Source organism: Triturus cristatus, chromosome 2_1, assembly GCF_964204655.1.
Source record: "Triturus cristatus chromosome 2_1, aTriCri1.1, whole genome shotgun sequence".
Taxonomy (NCBI): Eukaryota; Metazoa; Chordata; class Amphibia; order Caudata; family Salamandridae; genus Triturus; species Triturus cristatus.
Window position 1 is genome coordinate 1,088,479,801 of NC_140581.1, and position 22,728 is coordinate 1,088,502,528.

General features: G+C 48.8%; 1 protein-coding gene across 12 annotated transcripts in view; it reads right to left on the reverse strand.

The window, feature by feature from the left end:
- Positions 1-2,404: 2,404 nt before the first annotated feature.
- ANKRD17 (ankyrin repeat domain 17) overlaps positions 2,405-22,728 on the reverse strand; it is a 1,008,651-nt gene continuing 988,327 nt past the window's right edge. For all 12 annotated transcript variants that reach the window (XM_085636371.1, XM_085636340.1, XM_085636333.1 and 9 more), the window contains 2 exons: positions 3,940-4,104; positions 2,405-3,003 (listed from right to left, as the gene is read on the reverse strand). In XM_085636371.1, coding sequence (XP_085492497.1) covers positions 2,944-3,003; positions 3,940-4,104 — 225 coding nt within the window. In that variant the 3' untranslated portion in view covers positions 2,405-2,943. The remainder of the gene's footprint in view (positions 3,004-3,939; positions 4,105-22,728) is intronic.

Sequence of the window (22,728 nt, forward strand, 5' to 3'; positions counted from 1 at the left end):
GCTTGGTTGGTGGCTGCTGTCTGGCAAGCCACGCGGCTGTGGGAGCTGGGCTCCTGGTCACTTACTCAGGGCAAGTGGGGAAGTAGGTTAGTGTAGAGAGTGCACTGCCAGGGCCACTCGGGCGGCTGGGTGCAGGGTGCTTTTGAGCCTTCGGGCGCTCAATGGAAATCAATGGGAATGTTCCGGTTTGGAAAAAGGCTGCAAGCTCGGGGACGAGGATGCTTCAGGTGCCACCACCACTTCGAGAGGTAAGTTGGGTAGTTGTAGGTTAGGTGGGTACCCCGGAATTGGGCACAGGGGGCCGCAGGCCGCCGGGTGCAGGGGTGCCTTTTGACGTCGGAAATCTTACCCTCTTGTTGATCGCGGTTGGGGTGGCACTCTGTTCTGAGGCTGCAGGCTTCTTCCGGAATGTCGAGGGGAGTCCTTGGGTGCCGGACTCGGGGTCACAGTCGCCGTGGGGTCGTCCTCAGGGTCTTTGTCCACTCCGGCACTGGCCAGGCTTGGCTGGTGCAGAGTGTGTTGGGTCCGTGGTTCCGGGCTGCTGCCAGGGGTTAAAAATAGGTTTCTTGAGTAGAGCCTCTACTCATGGGAGTCCCAGGGGCTTAGAGCCAAACGGTAGCCAGGTCCTCCGGGGTTGGTGAGGTTGCTGGCCACGAAAGATGCCGCGCTGGTGCAGGTTCGAGAGTCGACAGGCCGGTAGGGCTGGGGCCAAAGCAGTTGGTGTCTTCTTCTCTTTTTAGCAGCTGCAGGGCAGGTCCTTGTTCTTCTTGCTCTTCTTGTAGTTTTCTATCTGGAATCTGGGGAAGGAAGGTTCAGGGTGCCCCTAAATACTAGATTTAGGGGCGTTACAGGTAGGTGAAGGCCAGGGACCAATGGGTCCTTGGCCTGGGGTGGGTACACCCCCTATCCTGCCTCTCTCCTGTGGGAGGGGGGCAGTAGCCTAATCCTGATAGGGTAGGGCCCCCCATCTTCAAGATGGCGAGAGCCCGGAGATGTGCTGCACCTCGCCTCCCCCACCTGAGGGGTGGGGTGCGCAGGCTGGCACATCCCCTGTCCTTGTATGGGGTTTCCGGCCAAGCTTCCCGCCAGAGTGGGGGGTTGCAGTGGCCTGGGGAAACTCCAAGAGGCGGCATGCCTTTGAAGCTTCCCTTTGCTCATCCTGGGGGAGGAGATTTATCACCTCACCCAGGATGTGCATTGTTGCAGGCCCGGGAGAGCAGGGGCTCTCCCACCCAGGGGTCCAGCAACGTGTCTGCTGTGTGGCAGCCTGGGCAGCCTCAGAGCAGACGTGGATTGTAGGTTAGTTGCAAGGGGGCATCTCTAAGATGCCCTCTGGGGTGCTTGGTACATTAAATCTCACACTGGCATCAGTGTGGGTTTAATGTGCTGAGAAGTTTGATACCAAACTTCCCAGACTTTAGTGTTGCCATTATGGTGCTGTGGAGCTTGTGTTTGACGAGCTCTCAGCACCATGTACTCTTAAATGGCAGCACTGCACTTACAGTGCCCGGGAATGGACCTGGGTACTGTAGGGGCACAGGGCTCCTGCTCCTGTGCCCACACCATGGGCATAAGGCACCCAGCCAGAGGGGTGACTGACATATGCCTTGGCAGTGTGGGTGTTGGGCATGGCACACAGATGTGTGCCATGTCGACTCTTCATTTTGTCCTGCACCCAGACACTCAGCCTGCAAAGGCAGTGTGTGTGTGTAAGGGTACAGGGCCCCTAAGGGTGGCACAAGGAGTGCTGCAGCCCTTAGGGGCCTTCCCTGGTCACAAGGCCCTGGGTACCTAGGGTACCATTTACTAGGGGCTGACATGTGGCCAGGGTTTGCCAATTTGGAGTTTGTGTGTTTTAAGGAAGGAACATAGGCCCTGGGCACCTGATTGGCAGGAGTCCAGGGTACACTCAGTCAAAGTACATTCAGCAATTTAGCAAAAAGTGGGGGCATACCATGCAAGAAAGATGGCACTTTCTCACAACTGTTTTCAATACCATTTATTATGTAAATAATTCAGCAAGAACACTACATTTTAGCACACAAATGTTAACACTGTTAGCTGTAATAGAACTGCAAAATATCTGAAAAACCAAGTGGTAAGGTCACCCGTCACTACTTTTGATACTGTGATGCAACTATTCGTATTGAAACAGTAGGCAATCTGTTCAATGGCATTGTATACCAAGGCATGGTTTACAAGAAATGGTTTTAAATACTCTGTTGGATATCTGGTGATGCATATTTAGATAAAACTAAGTGCTCCTCTGCAGAATCTAAACCTAAAAATATTACAAATTCTTGTAAATTTGAAGCACGGTAAAAAATGCACAGCGGGAAACAAGCAAATCATTCGTCACACCCAATTCTCTTACGTTAAAAAATAAAACGTCAATCACAAAAGATATGCTTATTAATATTTTAATGTATGAAGGAAACATCCAGATTTCTGAATATGAAGGTACATATCTCACATTAATTTAAGTCTACATAAAGTAGAGCCTCTATATTGACATATTGAAATTCTCTGCTTAGCCATTTTCTGTTATGTAAACAATTGTACATTTGTCATTCTAAAACTTCAGGATCAAAGTTACATAATTTTGCTAAATTTCTGTGTTTGCTCAGAAGCAGCTTACAGTACTAAAACCAACCAGCCAAGGAATAGCTTCAACAGAAAGTTATGTCCAAAATATATTAAAAATAAAATAAGAGAAAAGGGAGAAAGGACAAAGGAAGAAAGGCTAACTAAAGTGAAAGTAAGTTGGTGGAGATTGGGTGGTGACAATGTTCACAGAAAAAAGGTCAGTTAGTCGAGTTCTTCTGCAAAAAGCCTACACACTTCAGTCAAGCACATCAGTAGAATGTTTTCGGAGCAAACTGGTTGTTTTTGCCTCTTTGATTTCCTCTGACTGGTAGGAATGTCCAGAGTACTTTATCTCAGTCAGCCAAGCTGGTTCATGTGCACACCGTTCATATGAGGGGCCCACGTGCCCGTCCATACCTAGGTAAAAAAAATAAAAAGCAGATTTTTAGGCTATAAAACATATTATTGGATTTGGCACCACATGATCCATTATTCGAAAACGTGCTTTGTGAATTCTTTGCAGCTTACACAATCAAGACACCTAAAATGATTATAGGAGAAACAGGTCTTCAAAGAATTTTCTGCACACTACACCATTTACACCGATTTTTCAGCTGATGGACAGGAAACAAATACCTCCAGGATATAACAATTTTATAGACTGTACAACTCAAAAATATGGACGTTGCCGTCCATTAATTTGTAACATCCGATGATATGTGGATGGCATTATCACCAGTCACCAGAATACACAGTCCCAATTCCATTTTATTTTAATCAATCAATCAGTACTTGTAGAGCACATCTATTCACACTTGAGAATATCTAGGCGCTGCGTAAGGAGTTACGTTCTCAGCATCTGCAATTATCAACTCTTGGTAATAATACAAATAATGTGATACTATAACACCATAGCTATATTACCCAAGTCATTCCAAATGTCCAACGAGGTCAGAATTGCCAACATCTAGTCTATTGTACAAACAGTCTGTCTGTAGTCTGATATAAAACACACTGGGTTCAAGTCAGTCAACAAAAAGTCAGGCTAGACATTACAGTGGCCAATGAACCCTTTTGAGCCATGCAAGAGGATTTAAAACTACAAGAGAAATGCAATTTATTTACAAATGAAATAGAGAATATCAAAAATCAGATTTGAACACCTTACCAGCAATTTGCAAATTGAACCATGGACATTCTAACCATCTTCATGACATGCATTGTGAACAGTGTCCAACAATGGTGATGTGCAAATTAAGTTGGGAGATGCTGGCCTGCCACTCAAATTAAAAAAAACATCTGCATAATAATGTAGATGCCAACACTTTCCCTCAAGCTTTGCACGCAACTTACCGTCTGGGGGCCATTATTCTCCGTGGAGTTAGAAACCATCTTGATTAGTGAGTTCCAGGATGGATCCGTAGCATGAGGTCCATTGAAGATGGGGCCTCCAGTACCATCAGCCATTTGGGCTACAGGAGGAAGCATTGCATTTCCATACACCGAGAAAGGCATGCCCTTAAGAAGGAAGACAACAAAAAAAAAAGGTCAACCGATTCCCTCATCGAGTGGATACTGTGAAGTTAGAAGATGTTAGTTACATTTACTAACACATTTTCTGATGCATATTTGATCCTACTGGAAATTCATCATGGTAAAATTAACATCCCTTTACATTAGACAGACCCGGATAATTTGCATCAGTACACATGGCTGAGGTCATGCAGCCACAAAAAGATGCCAGCTGTAATTTTAAGACATCTATTTTGCAATGTGCACCACAACTCCATAAATGAGCTGTTGGGGCAGAAATGTCCTCTGCATGGTAATGGACCTGCACCAACTGTACTTATGTGTGGATCCCTAATGCTGATTTTTGCAGTCACAAGCACACACGGATCATGTGTGAGCGCCATGACATAGGGCTGTCTCACGGATGTCGGTTTTGTTGCACCGGGATGGGTGCTCAAAGTGCTACTCTCATAGTGGTGAAAGGCTACTACTTTTACCAGGAGTTAAACAGCATGAGCTCCGTGGTAGCAGCATTACGTGTAGTGATCAGTAGTAGTGAACAGGTACTTTTAACCTGCGTTACTGGAATGACGCCTATAGGCTCACTCACTCAAAGTTCCACTGCTGTGTGCTTAACGCACAAGTTACTTACTTGTGTAACGATATATCTGTAAGAGACATTAGTTAGTGATAAATTCCTTACCATAGAATATCCCCAGGCGTGAGACTGGATCCCAAACGTTTTCGTCAGTAGTACCCCTGCGTGTTGGTAGGCGTCGTCGTAAGGCTCCACGTACGTCGCTGGCGTCGTAGCCGCCGAGATAACGTCGTCAGAGCTACTTAGACGCACCCATGCGCGCGGACGTCAGTTCTGTACACAACTTTTCCGCGCCAGGAGCACAGAGCCATGCCAGAGACCGAATACTGGTGCAACAGAAATAGGGCCCTGAAAGGGATGACCTGACTCCTAGAGAACAGTTCGCAGACTGGGAGGATGGGCGGGCGGTAAGGAATCTATCACTAACTAATGTCTCTTACAGATATATCGTTACACAAGTAAATAACTTGTGCATCTGAAAGAGACACGTTAGTGATAGATTCCTTACCTTAGAATACATACCCAAGCAATACCAACCCCGGTGGTGGGTCTGCGAAGTGAGATTACACCAGAAAGTCACGGAGAACTGAACGGCCAAAGAAGCAGTCTCTCCGGACCTGGGTGTCAAGGCAATAGTGCTTAGTGAAAGTATGCAACGAGCCCCAAGTGGCCGCCTGACAAGATGTCTTGCAGGGGGACACCGCGTCCCAAAGCTGTAGTAGCTGCTGTCGCCATGGTAGAAAGGGCGCGCAGACCAACCGGAGGTTCCTTTTTAGCCAGAGAGTAACAGGCTTTAATGCACAAGACAACCCATCGGGAGATAGTTCGCTTGTGCACAGCTCGGAACTTTCTTGGCGCCCATGTAGCCAACAAAGAGCTGGTCATCCACCCGGAACTGTTATGTGCGGTTGAGATAGAACGAAAGCGCACGTTTTGGGTCCAGACGGTGGAGCCTCTCCTCTTCTCTTGAAGTGTACGGAGGCGGAAAGAAAGTGGGGTAGAGTGACAGTTTGCCCGAGATGAAAGGCAGAGACTACTTTTGGTAGAAAGGAGGGACGCGGTCGAAGCACAACCGTGTCCAGATTAATCGCCAGGAAAGGAGGTTTGCAGGAAAGAACCTGGAGCTCACTCACCCGCCGAGCGGAGGTGATGGCCACCAGGAAGACAGTTTTCAAAGTTAATAACCGCAAATGACAGTTATGAAGAGGCTCAAAGGGAGCGCACATCAGGTATGTGAGAACCAGGTTCAAGTCCCATTGAGGCATCACAAAAGGAATAGCAGGGAAAAGGGGAGTAAGGCCTTTGAGAAATCTATTGACAACTGGGGACTTGAAAAGAGAGGGCTGATCAGGCAGCCTAAGAAAGGCTGTAAGAGCAGAAAGGTAGCCCTTGATAGTGCCTAGAGCAGAGCCCTGCTGGGCCAAAGAAAGAACGAACAATAGGACCTCAGAAAGAGGGGCAGCAAGAGGATCTACAAATTTCGCTGTGCACCATGCCACAAATTTTTACCGACAGGCGTATACAGTTTTAGTGGAGGGACGCCTGGCTGCTAGAATCAAATTACAGACTTCAGGAGGCAAGTCAAATGGAATCAGCGGTCGCCGCTCAATCTCCACGCAAGGAGGTGGAGGCTGGACAGGTTCGGGTGGAGGACCGTCCCCTGTTGCTGCGACAGGAGATCCTCCCGAAGAGGCAGTTGGATCGGGGGATCCACGCTCATACTGAGTAGCGCCGGATACCAAACTCTTCTAGCCCAGTCCGGTGCCACAAGAATGACTTGGGCCCGGTTGCGCCTGATCTTCTTCAGCACTCTGGGCAGAAGTGGTATAGGCGGAAAGGCGTACAACAGACAGCAACTCCACTCACGACGAAAAGCGTCGCCTAGCGAGTGCCGCCTTGGAACCTCCAACGCGCAGAACTGCTGACATTGCGTGTTCTCTTCGGTGGCGAATAGATCTAACCAAGGTTCTCCCCACTGCTGAAAGAGACCTTGCGCCACCTCCAAGTGAAGACGCCATTTGTGATCCAACATGCACCTGTGGCTGAGTTCGTCCGCCCTCGCGTTCAGGGTACCTGCCAGGTGTTGAACCACCAAGGAAATGCCTTGACGTTCCAGCCACGTCCAGAGACGTAGAGCCTCCTGACATATGGTTCACGACCCCACCCCGCCTTGTTTGTTGCAGTACCACATGGCTGTGGTGTCGTCTGTGAACACCTGCACTACTCTCCCCTTGACAGAGGGAAGGAATGCTTTCAGTGCAAGTAGGATCGCCCTGAGCTCCAAAAGATTGATATGGAGCTTGGACTCCGCCGGAGACCAGAGGCCTCTGATCTCCGCCTGTCCCATGGGGCCGCCCCATCCCAGGAGGGACGCGTCCGGCACTACTGTGTGCTCCGGTTGGGGAAGGCAAAGGGATCTGCTGCTGACCCAACGCTGGTTCGTGAGCCACCACTGCAAGTCCTGTGCAGTGCCCTCCGAGACCTGGACGTAGTCGGACAGGATCCCCCGATGCTGCGTCCACTGGAACTTCAGGTCCTACTGCAGAGCCCGCATATGCCATCTGCCATGATCGATTAGCAGGATGCAGGAGGCCCTGAGGCCCAGCAGCCTCAGGGTCTTCCCGACTGAAACCCAGGACCAGGGCCGAAAGATCGGAATCATAGCCCGAATGTCCCAGACTCGCTGTTCGGGAGGAAAAACCTGAAACTGCGTCGTATGCAGAACCGCTCCGATAAAGAGGAGCTTCTGAGAGGGAATCAGGTGTGATTTCGGCACATTGATGGAAAACCCCAGCAAATGCAGGAGGTCGGCCGTAGTCTGGAGGTGGGAGACGACTGCCTAGGGCGAGCCCGCCTTCAACAGCCAGTCGTCGAGATAGGGGAAGACTGAAACCCCTGATCTGCGGAGATGAGCTGCGACCACCGCCATCACTCTCGTGAACACCCGAGGGGCGCCGGTAAGGCCGAAGGGGAGCATGGTGAACTGAAAGTGTTCGTGGCCTACCGTAGGTAACGCTGATGGGCCCGCAGGATGGGAATATGAAAATAAGCATCCTGCAAGTCCAACGCTACCATCCAATCTTGCGGGTCTAGGACAGACAAGACCTGAGCAAGCGTGAGCATCTTGAACTTCTTCTTCCGGAGGAAGCGATTGACGTTCCGGAGGTCTAAGATAGGCCGCAGGCCCTTGCCCTTCTTTGGAACCACGAAGTAGTGGGAATAACAACCACGACGTACTTCTGGCGTCAGAACGCGCTCAATGACCCCCTTGGCCAAGAGGGCCACAACTTCCTGCTGGAGAAGTGACAAGTGATCCCCCGACATGCGGTGGTACTGAGGTGGCATGGCTGGAGAGGTAGACTCGAAGGGGAGGGAGTAGTCCCTTCGGACTATTTGCAGAACCCACCTGTCCGAGGTAATGGAGCGCTAGTGGGGAAGGTGATGGCGAATCCTGCCACCCACTGGCGTCTGGTGGGCCTGAAACACCGGACTAGGAAGGGTTAGAGGCGGCGGCGGTGGTGGATTGACCCGCCCGCTGTCCTCGGGACCCACCACGGCGGGTCCCACGTCCGCGGCTGCGCTGAGACTGTGGCTGCACAGGCTTGCGGGTCTGAAAGGAACGCGCCTGGGCGCCCCCGACCCTGACCTCGAAAGGAGCGAAAATCGGGCCCAAGGGAGTACTTGCGGACGATGTCCCACACAGAATGAGAATAGCGGCCCAGCAGGCATGCCGTATTCACCGCCCGCAGCCCGGAGCTGGCAGAAGTGAAAATCTTTTTCCCAAACTGCTCCAGTTTCCTAGATTCCTTGTCCGGAGGAGCAGAAGGGAACGCACTAGGCGAGGTAGAAGCCTGGACAGCCAGACTCTCAGGCGTCGGGTGTTGTGTGAGAAAGCTGGGATCACCCGGTGCCGGGCGATGGCGGCGTGCCACACCCTTGTCTACAGGAACTCCTGTGTTCGGTTTGTTCCAGGTGCTCAACAGGCAAGTGTGAGAAAGTGCCCTCTTTCTTGCATGGTATGCCCCCACTTTTTGCTAAATTGCTGAATGTACTTTGACTGAGTGTACCCTGGACTCCTGCCAATCAGGTGTCCAGGGCCTATGTTCCTTCCTTAAACACACAAACTCCAAATTGGCAAACCCTGGCCACATGTCAGCCCCTAGTAAATGGTACCCTAGGTACCCAGGGCCTTGAGACCAGGGAAGACCCCTAAGGGCTGCAGCACTCATTGTGCCACCCTTAGGGGCCCTGTACCCTTACACACACACACTGCCTTTGCAGGCTGAGTGTCTGGGTGCAGGACAAAATGAAGAGTCGACATGGCCCACATCCCTGTGTGCCATGCCCAACACCCACACTGCCAAGGCATATGTCAGTCACCCCTCTGGCTGGGTGCCTTATGCCCATGGTGTGGGCGCAGGAGCCCTGTGCCCCTACAGTACCCAGGTCCATTCCCGGGCACTGTAAGTGCAGTGCTGCCATTTAAGAGTAGATGGTGCTGAGAGCTCGTCAAACACGAGCTCCACAGCACCATAATGGCAACACTAAAGACTGGGAAGTTTGGTATCAAACTTCTCAGCACATTAAACCCACACCGATGCCAGTGTAGTGAGTTCTCTCTGAATACGTACAGGCATTGTTAAGTTAGCATAACCACGTTAGATGTTAGAAAGCCATCTTTTTGCTTTTGCACACGGCACTGCGTTTACATGTTATTTCTTAAAACAAACTGTTGACTCGAGACTTGCTTCACACAAGCGCGATCTGTTGTTACTATCCCAGGCTCTGCGCAGCGACCTTGGTCTGTACATGGTGTGACAAACAGTCTGGGTTATTACACAATGCATGTTTTTCGCTCTAGGTTGATCGGCCCACTATTTAGCCATAACACGCGCGCAGCTGCAAATGCCTGAAAATTAGTGCTTTTAGTATCACAGACATCATGTTTATTATTCAGACCGAAGACGAGCCTTCCTGCGAGAAGTCTCCTGATGCTCCTGTGATGTGATTTCACTAAGCTGATCTTTGAGGTATGGGGTCCCCTATTCAAGCCTAAGAGACCTTCTATTAGCATAATAATAATATTAGCTTCTTAGTAAAGGGAAGGTGGTAGTATCCACTGACATTATAATATGATCACCCCTTTTATATTCTATGGTATTGTAACTATGTTGCTGGTTTTGATATTAATCATTTGTCTGCTTGTATTAGCCAAAGTACTGCATCTTAGGACACGTGGTCTATAAAAATAAACCCCTTTTATTTACAACGTGTCTCTGTTGATTATTGTTGTGGACTGATGTGAGAATAATATACGAACAGGTATTTCCGATTCCCACCATTCCTGAGTATGTACTGAGTCGCTTGTTCTGGGTTGTCTACACATTGGAACCGCCGAGCTAAATCTCGGATAACTAATGGGACACTTATGCTAGCCGGATACTGGGTTCTGGGTTCTGAGGTGAGTTTCTGGTACACCACAATTCACTGAGGTCCTGGGGTTCTTCGCATAGTTCTGTGTATCAGCAGAATCCCTGCAACATGGCGCACCTAACGTTTGGTCTATGAGTTGAAACGCCTTAGTAGTGCTTACATTTAGTCCACAGCACCCTCATTCTTGTTTCCGGATAACAAGTCTGACGGATTTCAAACCTACCTAGTTCTATTGATATAGGTTCCTTCAAGCTTGATTATTAAAAAGGTTATTGAACCCTTGTGCTACTGAATACTTGAAGTGTAGCTTGTCCTTATGGCAATTAATATTGCGGCGCATAGCCGTGCGGCCCTGAAACGTCACTTGACGCAGTATGGGGTGCCGGACGCGGGCATGGACGTCATCTTTGTGGTGGGAGCCGATGCGGCTCACCCCTTTGAGTTGTTCTACTCTTGGGTGACGATTCCGGCAGTCAGTGGTAATGACAATACATTTCATTCTTACACTGCCACTGCCGTGCCTGCCGCCTATGCGCCTTATAGGACACAGGAGATACCAATATCTGCTTGGCAACATCAGATTTGGTTTAATGGCGCCCTCCCCCATGTGGTTATACCGCCGAGAATGGGCCCTTTATCAATTGCGGGGGCCACTTGGCCGGTACTAGCCGGATTTACGCCTCATCCCCGTTACCTCACGGTGACGGTGGATGAATTGCGTGTACTACACACTGCCCTTATAACAGTATATAGGGCGTTAGTGCAGTATGTGTCGCGCACTGTACAGGCGGGGGCGCCTGTTAGTGCGGGACAACCTAGTGATCGCCACGCGGTGGTCATTAGTCCTGTTATGGTCAATTCTGTTGTGGGCAAGCGCCCCCTCACAAGGGATGATTATCCTTTTTGGCTTGCTGAAAAATTTGACCAAATAGAGGCGGTGTATCCGCATACATCACCTGTGGAGAAACACAGGATCCTCACCATTAGTTTGCCTAAAGACTTAGTTCCCCATATAGATGACTGTGTATCCTGGGGTAAGATTTTTGCTGCGACGTACGCGCAGTGCTTCGGCACTCCGTCTATGTTACAGCTGCCCTCCATCATTAAACAGGTTCAAGAGGACCATGGAGCGGAGTCTGCGATAGAATTGGGGATGCGGCTCCTCGGAGATTTTGGCCTGGTGGCTACCATGATAATGGGAAACCTTAAGGGTGATGCGTTGCACTTTCAGGTTCGTAATGAACTGAAGAAGGTTGCTGAAGAGGACAAGCCGCAGGAATTTGCTAAAATAATCGCAGAAGCATATCGTGATTTGGGTCGTAGCTCTTTAGGAGTTAAGCCTGTGATCAAGAATCCCGATTCTAAGCAGCAGGGTAAGGCAGGAACTTCTGGTAAGGATGAACGACCCTTTTTTCCAAAACAAAAGTGGCCGTTTAAACAACAGGGCAAGCAGCAGCAGAAACAGGGCTCTCGGCCTGCCTCTCCCGTACAGTCAAGTAGTGAACGCACTTATGATCTGCGAGATCGTGCTACTATTAAGTCTCCTGATAGATTTCAGGTTTCTGAACCGCGTTCTCCTCGTTCTTCACAGGAAACATCGGCTACACAGTCTGGTGGCGGAGGCGGTGGCAAAGGTCGGGGTGCTCCACAACAGCGTGACCAACCCCGACAGACTGAGGGTAAAGGCAAGCAGGACGAGTTTGCTCGACAAAGACCCCCGTTTCAGAAGAAGAAAGTGGCGGCTCTGACGGCAACATATGCCTCAGATAGTGCGGACACAGCTTCAGAACCGGACATGGGCGCTGACGCTACTAGACAGCGCAGCGGAAATTACCATAGTCCGTCAAGCTCTGCGTCCATTTCTGGCGGCGACAGCAACTGATGTATTGGTTACTGTTGAAACAGCTGACACCAGAGTGGCTCCCCCTGATAGACTTTATGAAATAGTCTTATTAATAGAGGGTGACATACAACGTACTATAAAAGGGATTTTTTGGGATAATCTGACCACCACCTATGATATCCTCCTAGCGGAGGCAGATTGGCCCCCGGCCTTCATTTTGGAAGCTCCTAGAGGGGAGGAGAAAATCCTCCCGTCCTTTGCGCACACGGTGCCTAAGGACCAAGCTGAAATGTACGCTGGTGAGTGGGCGCTGGCGCTTGCGCCAGCGGTATATCGTACTCAGGTGGGTTGGGACCGGTTGTCCCCCTGCCATGAGATTCCATTGCGGTCTATGCCCCAGCCTCAGCCCCAATATCCCATGCGTCGTGAGGCTAGACCTCACGTCGCGGCGATCCTTGAACAATTGGAATATCAGGGTGTAATTGAAACATGTGTGTCCCCTATGAATAACCCTTTATTCACTGTGACGAAGCCTGACGGCTCGTACCGTTTAGTTTTGGATTACCGGCACCTAAACTCCCATTGCCGGACCTGCGCGGTACAAAATACACATAGCTCGGCTCTAGTCGACAGTCTCGTGCGTAAACGATTTAAAACGACACTTGACATTTCCAATGGCTTTTTTAGCCATAACCTGTCCACACTGAGTAGCCAGTGGACAGCGTTTACTTCGGGCGGTAAACAAAAACAGTTTACGAGATTAGCCATGGGCTACAAAAATAGCCCTGGCGTCTTTTCCGCTCGCGTGGTTTCCCTCTTAGAAAGAATAGACCCCGAGGCATACTCCTATGTTGACGATATCTACCTCACGGATGACGAGCTGTTGCCGCATCTGTCTCGAGTCGACAATATTGTAGTGAGTTTTGCTGACTATGGCTACAAATTCAATTTTGCGAAGTCTCACATCGCGGAATATACAGTGTTGTTTTTGGGCTACGAGCTCAATAATGAAGGAAAGGGGTTAGCTCCCCACTTTCTGGAGAAGTGCGCATGCTTGAGTGCGCCAACGACACTAAAGAAATTACAATCTCTACTGGGCTTTCTGAATTTCGGCCGTACGTACATTCCTGATTATGCCCAGCGTATCAAGCCGCTTTACGCCTTGGTACAACCCACATTTTCGAAGTCTAGCTGGCAGCTGGAACATTCTAAAATTTTACAGTCTTTACAGGCTGACCTTCTTGCTTCACAATATTTGCTGACACGTGATAACCGCACCAACCTGGTAATAAGAATAGTGCCAGGCGCCGTGGGTTTCACGTATTTGACGTTTAATGAGGGCGATACAGTCCCCATTGCGTACAAATCCCACTTGTACACCTCTGCTGAATTACGTTTTTCCGCGGTCGAAAAAGTTCTGACTGCTGTACAGATGGCGATCCTTAAAGAACGCGCACTGTCACATGGGAAACAGATTCTGGTTGTAACACCCTATCCCGCCTTAGAAGCGGTGACAAAGGCAAGTGTACCAAATTCTAAAGCTTTGCATCCTCGGTGGATACAATGGGCCACAACACTGACGTCGCCAGACGTCACCTACATCTTTGATGCCTCATTACAGACTCAAGAGTTCTTGCAGTATGAATTCGTTCATCCGGCTCCTCTGTCTTTGCGCCCGCTCGAAGAATACCATTGTGTCATATACACTGACGGGTCTGCGCAGCCCGCAATTGGATCAAAGCACGCCTACTCAGCGGCTTGCGCAATTGTCGTAGGTACTTTCGTAAATGGTGAATTCCAATCTGATGCAGTGCATACGCAGTCATTGGGCGATTGTACCGCGCAATTGGCGGAGCTTCGGGCTCTAGTGCTTGCACTGGAGTTTGCCGATCCCCGAGTCACTACTCTAATTGTGAGTGATTCTTTCTACTGTGTCCAGTCCTATAATGACAATTTACACTTCTGGTCTCAGAATGATTATCGAGACACGAAAGGTGGCACAATTAAGCATAAAACGCTTTGGGTTCGAGTGGCAGACTTTAAAGAACGTCTCCCACTCGTGAATGTAATTCACACTCTTGGTCACCAACGACTTGGTGTCCATGCTGTCGGCAACGGCTTGGCTGACGAGGCAGCAAAAACAGCAGTGGCTACATACTTAGTGGCAGCAGTAACCAGATCAAAGAGTAAGATTGATGATGACATCTTGGCAGCTATTGCTGCTACAGAAAAGGGAGGCGATTACCCGAAGGGTTTTCCTTCTCGTTACATTTACCATTTAAGTCCTGATAATGTCCCATTAGTGAGGATTAACGACGTTGGTGATAGAATTATTCCCAACGCGGACTGCAGACCCGCACTGATTCTGGCTGCTCATGAGGGGTTGGCGTCAGCCCACGCCGGAGTGTCAGCCACTATATCTCTGCTACAACAACGTTACTGGTGGTTCGGTTTATATAAACAAGCGCGCGCTTATGTTCTCGATTGTGACATTTGCCAACAGATTAAACCTTCTACTGTTGCGCGCCCATCGCAAACACAATTGTACATATCCAATAAACCATTTGGTTGTGTTTATTTGGATCACTGCGGTCCTTTTTCTTCTGATACTGCGTACAAGTACATCTTGGTTGCAGTGGATTCGTGCACACGTTTTCTGTGGGTATGGCCACAAAGGAGTGCTGACTCGCGGACTGTCATCAGAGATTTGCGTGTCTTTGTGGGAACTTTTGCGTGTGGTACCTTCCATTCTGATCAGGGCCCTGCGTTTGCCTCTAAGGCTTACAAGGAGGCTATGAGAAATTTGGGGGTCCTAGTCAAATTTTCGTCCCCCTACCGACCTGAGGGTAATAGTGTGGTGGAGCGAATGAACCGTGACTTAAAGCAATCATTGACAGCCCGTGTTTTAGGCACAGGCCGAAACTGGCTAGCCCATTTGTATAACGTCCAACGTGCACTTAATAATCTCCCTAGAAGGTCTCTGGGTGGGCGGACCCCGTACATGATGCTCTTCGGAATAAGAATGTTTGTACCAGACCTTGATGGTCTAGACATGGCGGCGTCGACCGCACCCTTTGACGTAGATGATCACTGTGCTGTTTTACAGACTCTGCAAGAAGCCAGAGACACTCTATCGAAGGAACACATGCCCTCCACATCTGAAGCTGAAGTTCAGATTCCGGTAGTCGGCTGGCTACCCCGAGTTGGTGATCTGGTCCGTGAGAAGGTGGAGAACAAGAAGGAGTTCGGCCCCTCTTATCGTGCACCAGTTCCAGTGCTTGGAGTGCAGGGTACAAGAACAGTCGTTTTACCTCCACTTCCTGGTCGCAAAGAAAACAGGTACATCTCTATTGACAATGTCAAACTTCAGCGAGTGGCCGATACTTCTTAGTGTGACTCCAGCAGTTTCATGCCAGACGCTGCAAAGAAATTCAATGTTGACTCTTGCTTCTAACACCTTGCCTGATGTTGCCATCGAGATGCAATCGGTTACTGATCCCTTGTTGATACCATCGGCTGGTGGTTTGCCCGAAGAGACTGAGTATGCTTATCCTACACGTGGTCCCTCACCTGTTTTACAATCTACGGCGCTTGGACAGTCCCGTTTCTCCTTTGACACTAACTCATTGCCCTCAAGCCCCCCATCGAACATTGCAGTTTTTTTCAGCTGGTTTAAGAGACATTTTTTGATTGCCCCTTGGACATACATTTGGCTGTTGCTTTTCAGTGTTTTTTTGTTTATGTCCATTGGATTTGTAATAGTTTTTTTCCGTCTTGTGGATGGCCACTATCTGAGTGAGAGATCGACAATTAGACTTATCAATGGAACTTTGGCCCCCCACTCCTCGTCCCACATCATGAAGAGGGACCAGACTTTTGTGAATATTACTGCCTGGCCCGTCTTGGATGGAATCGCATGGGATGCTGTTAAATTCCAAATTCATGGGCCTACAGAGGTCATTAATGTACCTAATGTATTTCGTGTTTCTATGGGTGATGTGGTTAGGCAGAACATACGTTCTGATGATTGGGATGTACACGCCATTGAATCACTGTTTTCTGATTTGAAATATTATGCCGCTTTTGATGCTGAAGATTTATACGAAAATGCGGCTAATTATGCGGAACAGTATTGTTTTCAACATTATGGCAATCATTTCCTGCATAAAGCAAATACGTTTAGAAATTTTGTAAATTTTACCCAATGGGAACACTGTCCTACTCCCGAATTCGGAAGTTCACAAACACTGGTTAACAAGTATTCATATTTTACCGATTTCAGTGTTTCCAACCCGGCAGCGTTTTATTTTAAGGTGCTGCCTGAGTCTGCCGCAAAAGTTAGACTGACACACACGAAGCTACTTTATTCTAAGTCCTTCATGGACGAGTTGTCAATCAAAGGTTATGATGTATGGAAGGCTACTATTGATCTAAAGTCGGTTTGGGGTTCCAAGCCGTGGCAGGTACAGGGTACAGAGGCTTTACATCGTGCCTGTCTTATACCAAATCATATTTTATTTTTAAATTCATCCATCTTCCAAACCACCTGTTTCGGATTGGCTACTTCTAAACAATTAAAGTCACCTTCTGTGCCAGATCTGGGCGCTTATCCCAATTGGGATAACCACACTGATCTGTCCCGCGCTGCTTTGCAATCCTTAGTTTCAAATACATCTTTCAATATTTCGAAAGTTGATAGTGAGGGTTGGTTAATTTGGCAAAGCAGTTCAGATATCTGTCAACGACGTTTTCTGGGACTGAAACCGGGATATACTCAAGAACGTGTAGACCCTCGGTTTGAGTCGTCACATACTGTCACTACATACTCTGTGGGCAAGTTATGTCAATCTTGGCTGCGACATTCCACTTTGGCGTCTGTCAAGGATCACTTATCACAATTACATGACAGAATAAATTTGAATGATTTTGTTAAGGGTCCTGTGAGCGGCAGAACCAAAAGGTGGGCGTATGCTATTTACAACGAAGTCTGGAAGTTGTCACAGATTGAGGCGGCTTCCAGATTGAGAGCTATTGACCAAGCAAACATGGAGAAGGTTTTAGCCGTTATAGATAATAGCATTAGCACTCTCTCTTCTAGGATTTATACATTAGATAATATTGTTTCGTCAGTTGTTGATATTGTGCATGATGATATGTCTGTGTTATATCATGGTCAAAACCAGTTGCGTTCTGTTATGCAGTTTGCGTGGACATTGCAGACGTTAAAGGCAGGGAGGGTCCCTTGGGACTATTTGAACACTACATCGTTATTCCTTCCCTTTAACCTTACTGACAAGCAGCGCTTTATGTCCATGAAGGATGCTACATATTCATTGTTACATATTGAAAAATTAGAGCCATTGCCCTTCTCAGTAGCGGAGATCAATTCGGCTACGTGGCTAGCACACGGATTGATAACTCTCCCTTTTGCGCTTTTTAAGTTTACGTCTTGTATGAAACATTATGCTTTAGGTAGATATGAACCGCTAGGCACCGCTTTCATACACGAGGTTTGGTCCCTCCCCTTTACGTATAGATGTACTAGGGACGGAACTGAGGTTTATTTGAAAGGCGAGGAATGCACCACGTCACCAGACCATTCCTTGGTTTGTAGGCACATTCAATTACACGGCGCGTGCAATGTACAAGCCCCGAATTTGGCCTGCATTCTGCGAGGTATCCCAGTGCCTATGATTACCCCTTCTTTCAAGCTGCTTGCTAACGGTAGTTATTTAATTTTGAATACTGAAGCTTGCTGTGGGATGTTAGTGGGAATCCCATACATAGTAACTGTCTCGCAGAAAGTTGTCTGCTGCAATAATGTTCTCTTTCCACCCCCGCATGGGCGGCTGGATGTTTCTATCTGGCCTTCGATTCCAACCTTGAAAGCAGAGTTCAACCAGTTGAGCAGAATAAGAGCCTTATTGTCCCAAAAAGAGGTGTCTTTGACTTCCTCTCGTGAAACATTCGACCTTCACGTTGCTAATACGCGCACAGAGGTACAGGCGCTTCTGAATACTGACCTCCCCCTACATTTCGGCTCTTTGATCCAAACTATTTTCAATGCCTCGTCCACGACCGGCCTGGCTCATTTTTTTAAACTTGTGGGCTCGGGTCTCGTGACCTCTTTCCAAACTATTTTTGGTGTGGTTCCGGGCTTTTTTCATTCTCTGTTCTCGAGCATCTTTGGAGGTGTTCCGCTACTTCTGGCGCTAGCGGCAGGTGTGCTGCTTTTCCTTTTCATTCTACGAAATGGCTGCTCCATCTGTGCCACTCGTGCACCTGTCCCGCCTGCAGCTTCTTCGGGATAGGATGCTTGACTTTTATGGAACTCTGCCGTTGGCGACTTTAAGCCTGGCGTATGGATTGTCCTTCCGGTATTGCTACTTCACCTGCGTACAGCCTGTGCTACACTGCCTGGATTGCCCCTTTGAATAGCCTTTGGATTTGTGCTTGACCAGCCTGGTGTCTCCGGTGCCGGATTTCGATCGACTAATGAGGCCCTTAGTGTCTCACGAGTTGACCTGTTCTGGTGTCCGGATAATGGCGTGTGGAGCAGCACATGGGATCCTGGGTAATTGGGACATCTCTACAGCTGCCTGCAACTTCTTGGCTATGAGCTATTTGGAAGTACATTCCGGGTGCCCTCTGATCGTGCTGGAAGCTCCGCTGATTGAAGAACACGTGTGTTCCTTCTCGTTGATGGATTGGATGGCTGAGACTTTCGCTGGCCCTTCAAATGATTTTTTGTTGGAAGCGGTTGCCACATATGCTGCCTATACATTCATGGATTGACTGAACTATCGTCCTTGGCGCCTGTCGCTCCTGGACAGCACCCTGCCGCGGCATTTATTTTTTTTGCTTTCTCCATGATGGTTGTTTTGAGTTTTTTTTTTTTTTTCATTGATTATATTTTTTTTCCGGACACCACAGTTTCCCCTGTTGCTTTTCAATTTTTTTCGTTTCAGACTTTAACTCATTCTGAACCTTTGAATTGGTTACGCCTTGTTCTGCTCTGACGAAACTGAACTCTGCGTTCTCTCTTTTCTTGCCTACTAAATAGTGCTTCGATCAAGGGGGCGTGTAGTGAGTTCTCTCTGAATACGTACAGGCATTGTTAAGTTAGCATAACCACGTTAGATGTTAGAAAGCCATCTTTTTGCTTTTGCACACGGCACTGCGTTTACATGTTATTTCTTAAAACAAACTGTTGACTCGAGACTTGCTTCACACAAGCGCGATCTGTTGTTACTATCCCAGGCTCTGCGCAGCGACCTTGGTCTGTACATGGTGTGACAAACAGTCTGGGTTATTACACAATGCATGTTTTTCGCTCTAGGTTGATCGGCCCACTATTTAGCCATAACACGCGCGCAGCTGCAAATGCCTGAAAATTAGTGCTTTTAGTATCACAGACATCATGTTTATTATTCAGACCGAAGACGAGCCTTCCTGCGAGAAGTCTCCTGATGCTCCTGTGATGTGATTTCACTAAGCTGATCTTTGAGGTATGGGGTCCCCTATTCAAGCCTAAGAGACCTTCTATTAGCATAATAATAATATTAGCTTCTTAGTAAAGGGAAGGTGGTAGTATCCACTGACATTATAATATGATCACCCCTTTTATATTCTATGGTATTGTAACTATGTTGCTGGTTTTGATATTAATCATTTGTCTGCTTGTATTAGCCAAAGTACTGCATCTTAGGACACGTGGTCTATAAAAATAAACCCCTTTTATTTACAACGTGTCTCTGTTGATTATTGTTGTGGACTGATGTGAGAATAATATACGAACAGGTATTTCCGATTCCCACCATTCCTGAGTATGTACTGAGTCGCTTGTTCTGGGTTGTCTACACATTGGAACCGCCGAGCTAAATCTCGGATAACTAATGGGACACTTATGCTAGCCGGATACTGGGTTCTGGGTTCTGAGGTGAGTTTCTGGTACACCACAATTCACTGAGGTCCTGGGGTTCTTCGCATAGTTCTGTGTATCAGCAGAATCCCTGCAACACCAGTGTGAGATTTAATGTACCAAGCACCCCAGAGGGCATCTTAGAGATGCCCTCCTAGAACTAACCTACAATCCACGTCTGCTCTGAGGCTGCCCAGGCTGCCACACAGCAGACATGTTGCTGGACCCCTGGGTGGGAGAGCCCCTGCTCTCCCGGGCCTGCAACAATGCACATCCTGGGTGAGGTGATAGATCTCCTCCCCCAGGATGAGCAAAGGGAAGCTTCAAAGGCCTGCCGCCTCTAGGAGTTTCCCCAGGCCACTGCAACCCCCCACTCTGGCGGGAAGCTTGGCTGGAAACCCCATACAAGGACAGGGGATGTGCCAGCCTGCCAACCCCACCCCTCAGGTGGGGGAGGCGAGGTGAAGCACATCTCCGGGCTCTCGCCATCTTGAAGATGGGATGCCCTACCCTATCAGGATTAGGCTACTGCCCCCCTCCCACAGGAGAGGGGCAGGATAGGGGGTGTACCCACCCCAGGACAAGGACCCATTGGTCCCTGGCCTTCACCTACCTGTAACGCCCCTAAATCTAGTATTTAGGGGCACCCTGAACCTTCCTTCCCCAGATTCCAGAACTACAAGAAGAGCGAGAAGAAAAGAAGACCTGCCCTGCAGCTGCAAAGGAGAGGGAGACACCAACTGCTTTGGCCCCAGCCCTACCGGCCTGTCGACCTCGGACTTGCTCCAAACCCGGCATCTCTTGTGGCCAGCAACCTCAGAAACCCCGGAGGACCTGGCTACCTTTGAACTCTAATCCCCTGGGACTCCCATGAGTAGAGGCTCTACTCAGAACCTACCTTTCACCCCTGGCAGCAGCCCGGAACCGCGATCCCAGCCCACTCTGCACCCGCCAAGCCTGGCCGGTGCCGGAGTGAACTAAACCCACGAGGACGACCCCACGGCGACTGTGACCCCGAGTCCGGCACCCAAGGACCCCCCTCGACTATCCTGAAGAAGCTTGCAGCCTCAGAACAGAGTGCCACCCCAACCGCGATCAACAAGAGGGTAAGATTTCCGACATCAAAGGGCACCCCCGCACCCGGCGCCCCACGGCCCTCTGTGCCCAATCCCGGGGTACCTACCTATCCTCCAACTATCCAACTTACCCCTCGAAGTGGTGGTGGCACCCGAAGAGTCCTCGTCCCCGAGCCTGCAGTCTTTTTCCAAACCGGAGATTTCCCATAGAAATCAATTGAGCGCCTGACGGCTCAAAAGCACTCTGGAGCCAGCCGCCCGAGTGGCCCTGGCAGTGAAAACTCTACTCTAACCCACTTCCCCACTTGCCCTGAGTAAGTGACCAGGAGCCCAGCTCCCACAGCCACGTGGCTTGCCCGACAGCAGCCACCAACCCAGGCCCCCCCTATCCCTCATAGGATAACATTGGGCCTAACTCTCTCTGCACCCGGCCGTCCTGAAACCGCTGAGGGTGAACTGACTGTACCTACCTGACACTGGGGGACCCCTGAGTCTATGCCCAGAACTTCAACTATGCCAGTCGAGTACTTACCCTTAAACCGCTAACTTCATTTTCCTCATAGGGTAACATGGACTGGCTTCTTCTTGGAAATTCTTCTAAGTGTGAACTTTTCAAAACTCAAAATATTCGCCAAAAATCAGCCGAGTACCAAAAACGAATTTACTCACCTGCTCTTAGGTGAGCTCCCAGTGCTGGATCTTGGTGCCCAGCACTGACTCTGAAAAGTACCCACAACTATACTTACCTTTAACTCATTTTTCGTCCATAGGAAACCATTGACTGCTTTTCTGTGAAATTTCTTCTAAGTGTTGATTTCTGCAATTTCTAAATATTCCTCAAAAATCGTATAACATCTGAAAACGTAATTACTTACCTGTTTTGGATAAATGTCCCAGTACTGAGTCTAGACACCCAGTACTGGATTACAAAAGTAACGATAACCTACTGTACCTGTAACCTACATTTCCTTCCATAGGGAATCATTGATTGTTTGCTCTGAAATATTTTCTAAGTGCTCACTTTTGAAATAGCTAAATATTAGTTAAAAATCATTACAGTACCAAAGTCGACTTTTAACAGCTGATTCTGAGAACTGACCCAGGACTGGATCTAGGATCCAAGCCTGGAATTGCAAAAGTAATCTACAAAGTAATCTGTTGCATATAAGAACAAGTTACTTACCTTCGGTAACGATGTATCTGTAAGAAACATTAGTTAGTTAGATTCCTCACCTTAGAATATCCCCAGGCGTCAGACTGGATCCGGAAGATTTTTCGTCAGCAATACCCCTTGCGCGTCGCTAGGCGTCGTCTGCGGCTCCGCGTCCGTCGTCGGCGTCGTGCGCCGGGATGACGTCGTCGGAGTACTTAGACGCCGCCCTCGCGCGCTGACGTCAGTTCTTGTACATAGCCTTCCGCGCCAGGAACGCAGAGCCATGCAAAGACCGACACTGGTGCCAAAAATAAAATCTAGGGGCCTGAAAAGGATAACCTTAACCCTAGATGTCAGTTCGCAGAACGGGGAGGATGGGAGGGTCGGTGAGGAATCTAACTAACTAATGTTTCTTACAGATACATCGTTACCGAAGGTAAGTAACTTGTTCATCTGAAAGAAACACGTTAGTTAGATTCCTCACCTTAGAATAGATACCCAAGCAATACCATCCCCGGTGGTGGGTCTGCGAACCAAGATCACACCAGAAAGTCCTGGAGGACAGAACGGCCAAAGAAGCCATCCCTCCGGACTTGGCTGTCAAGG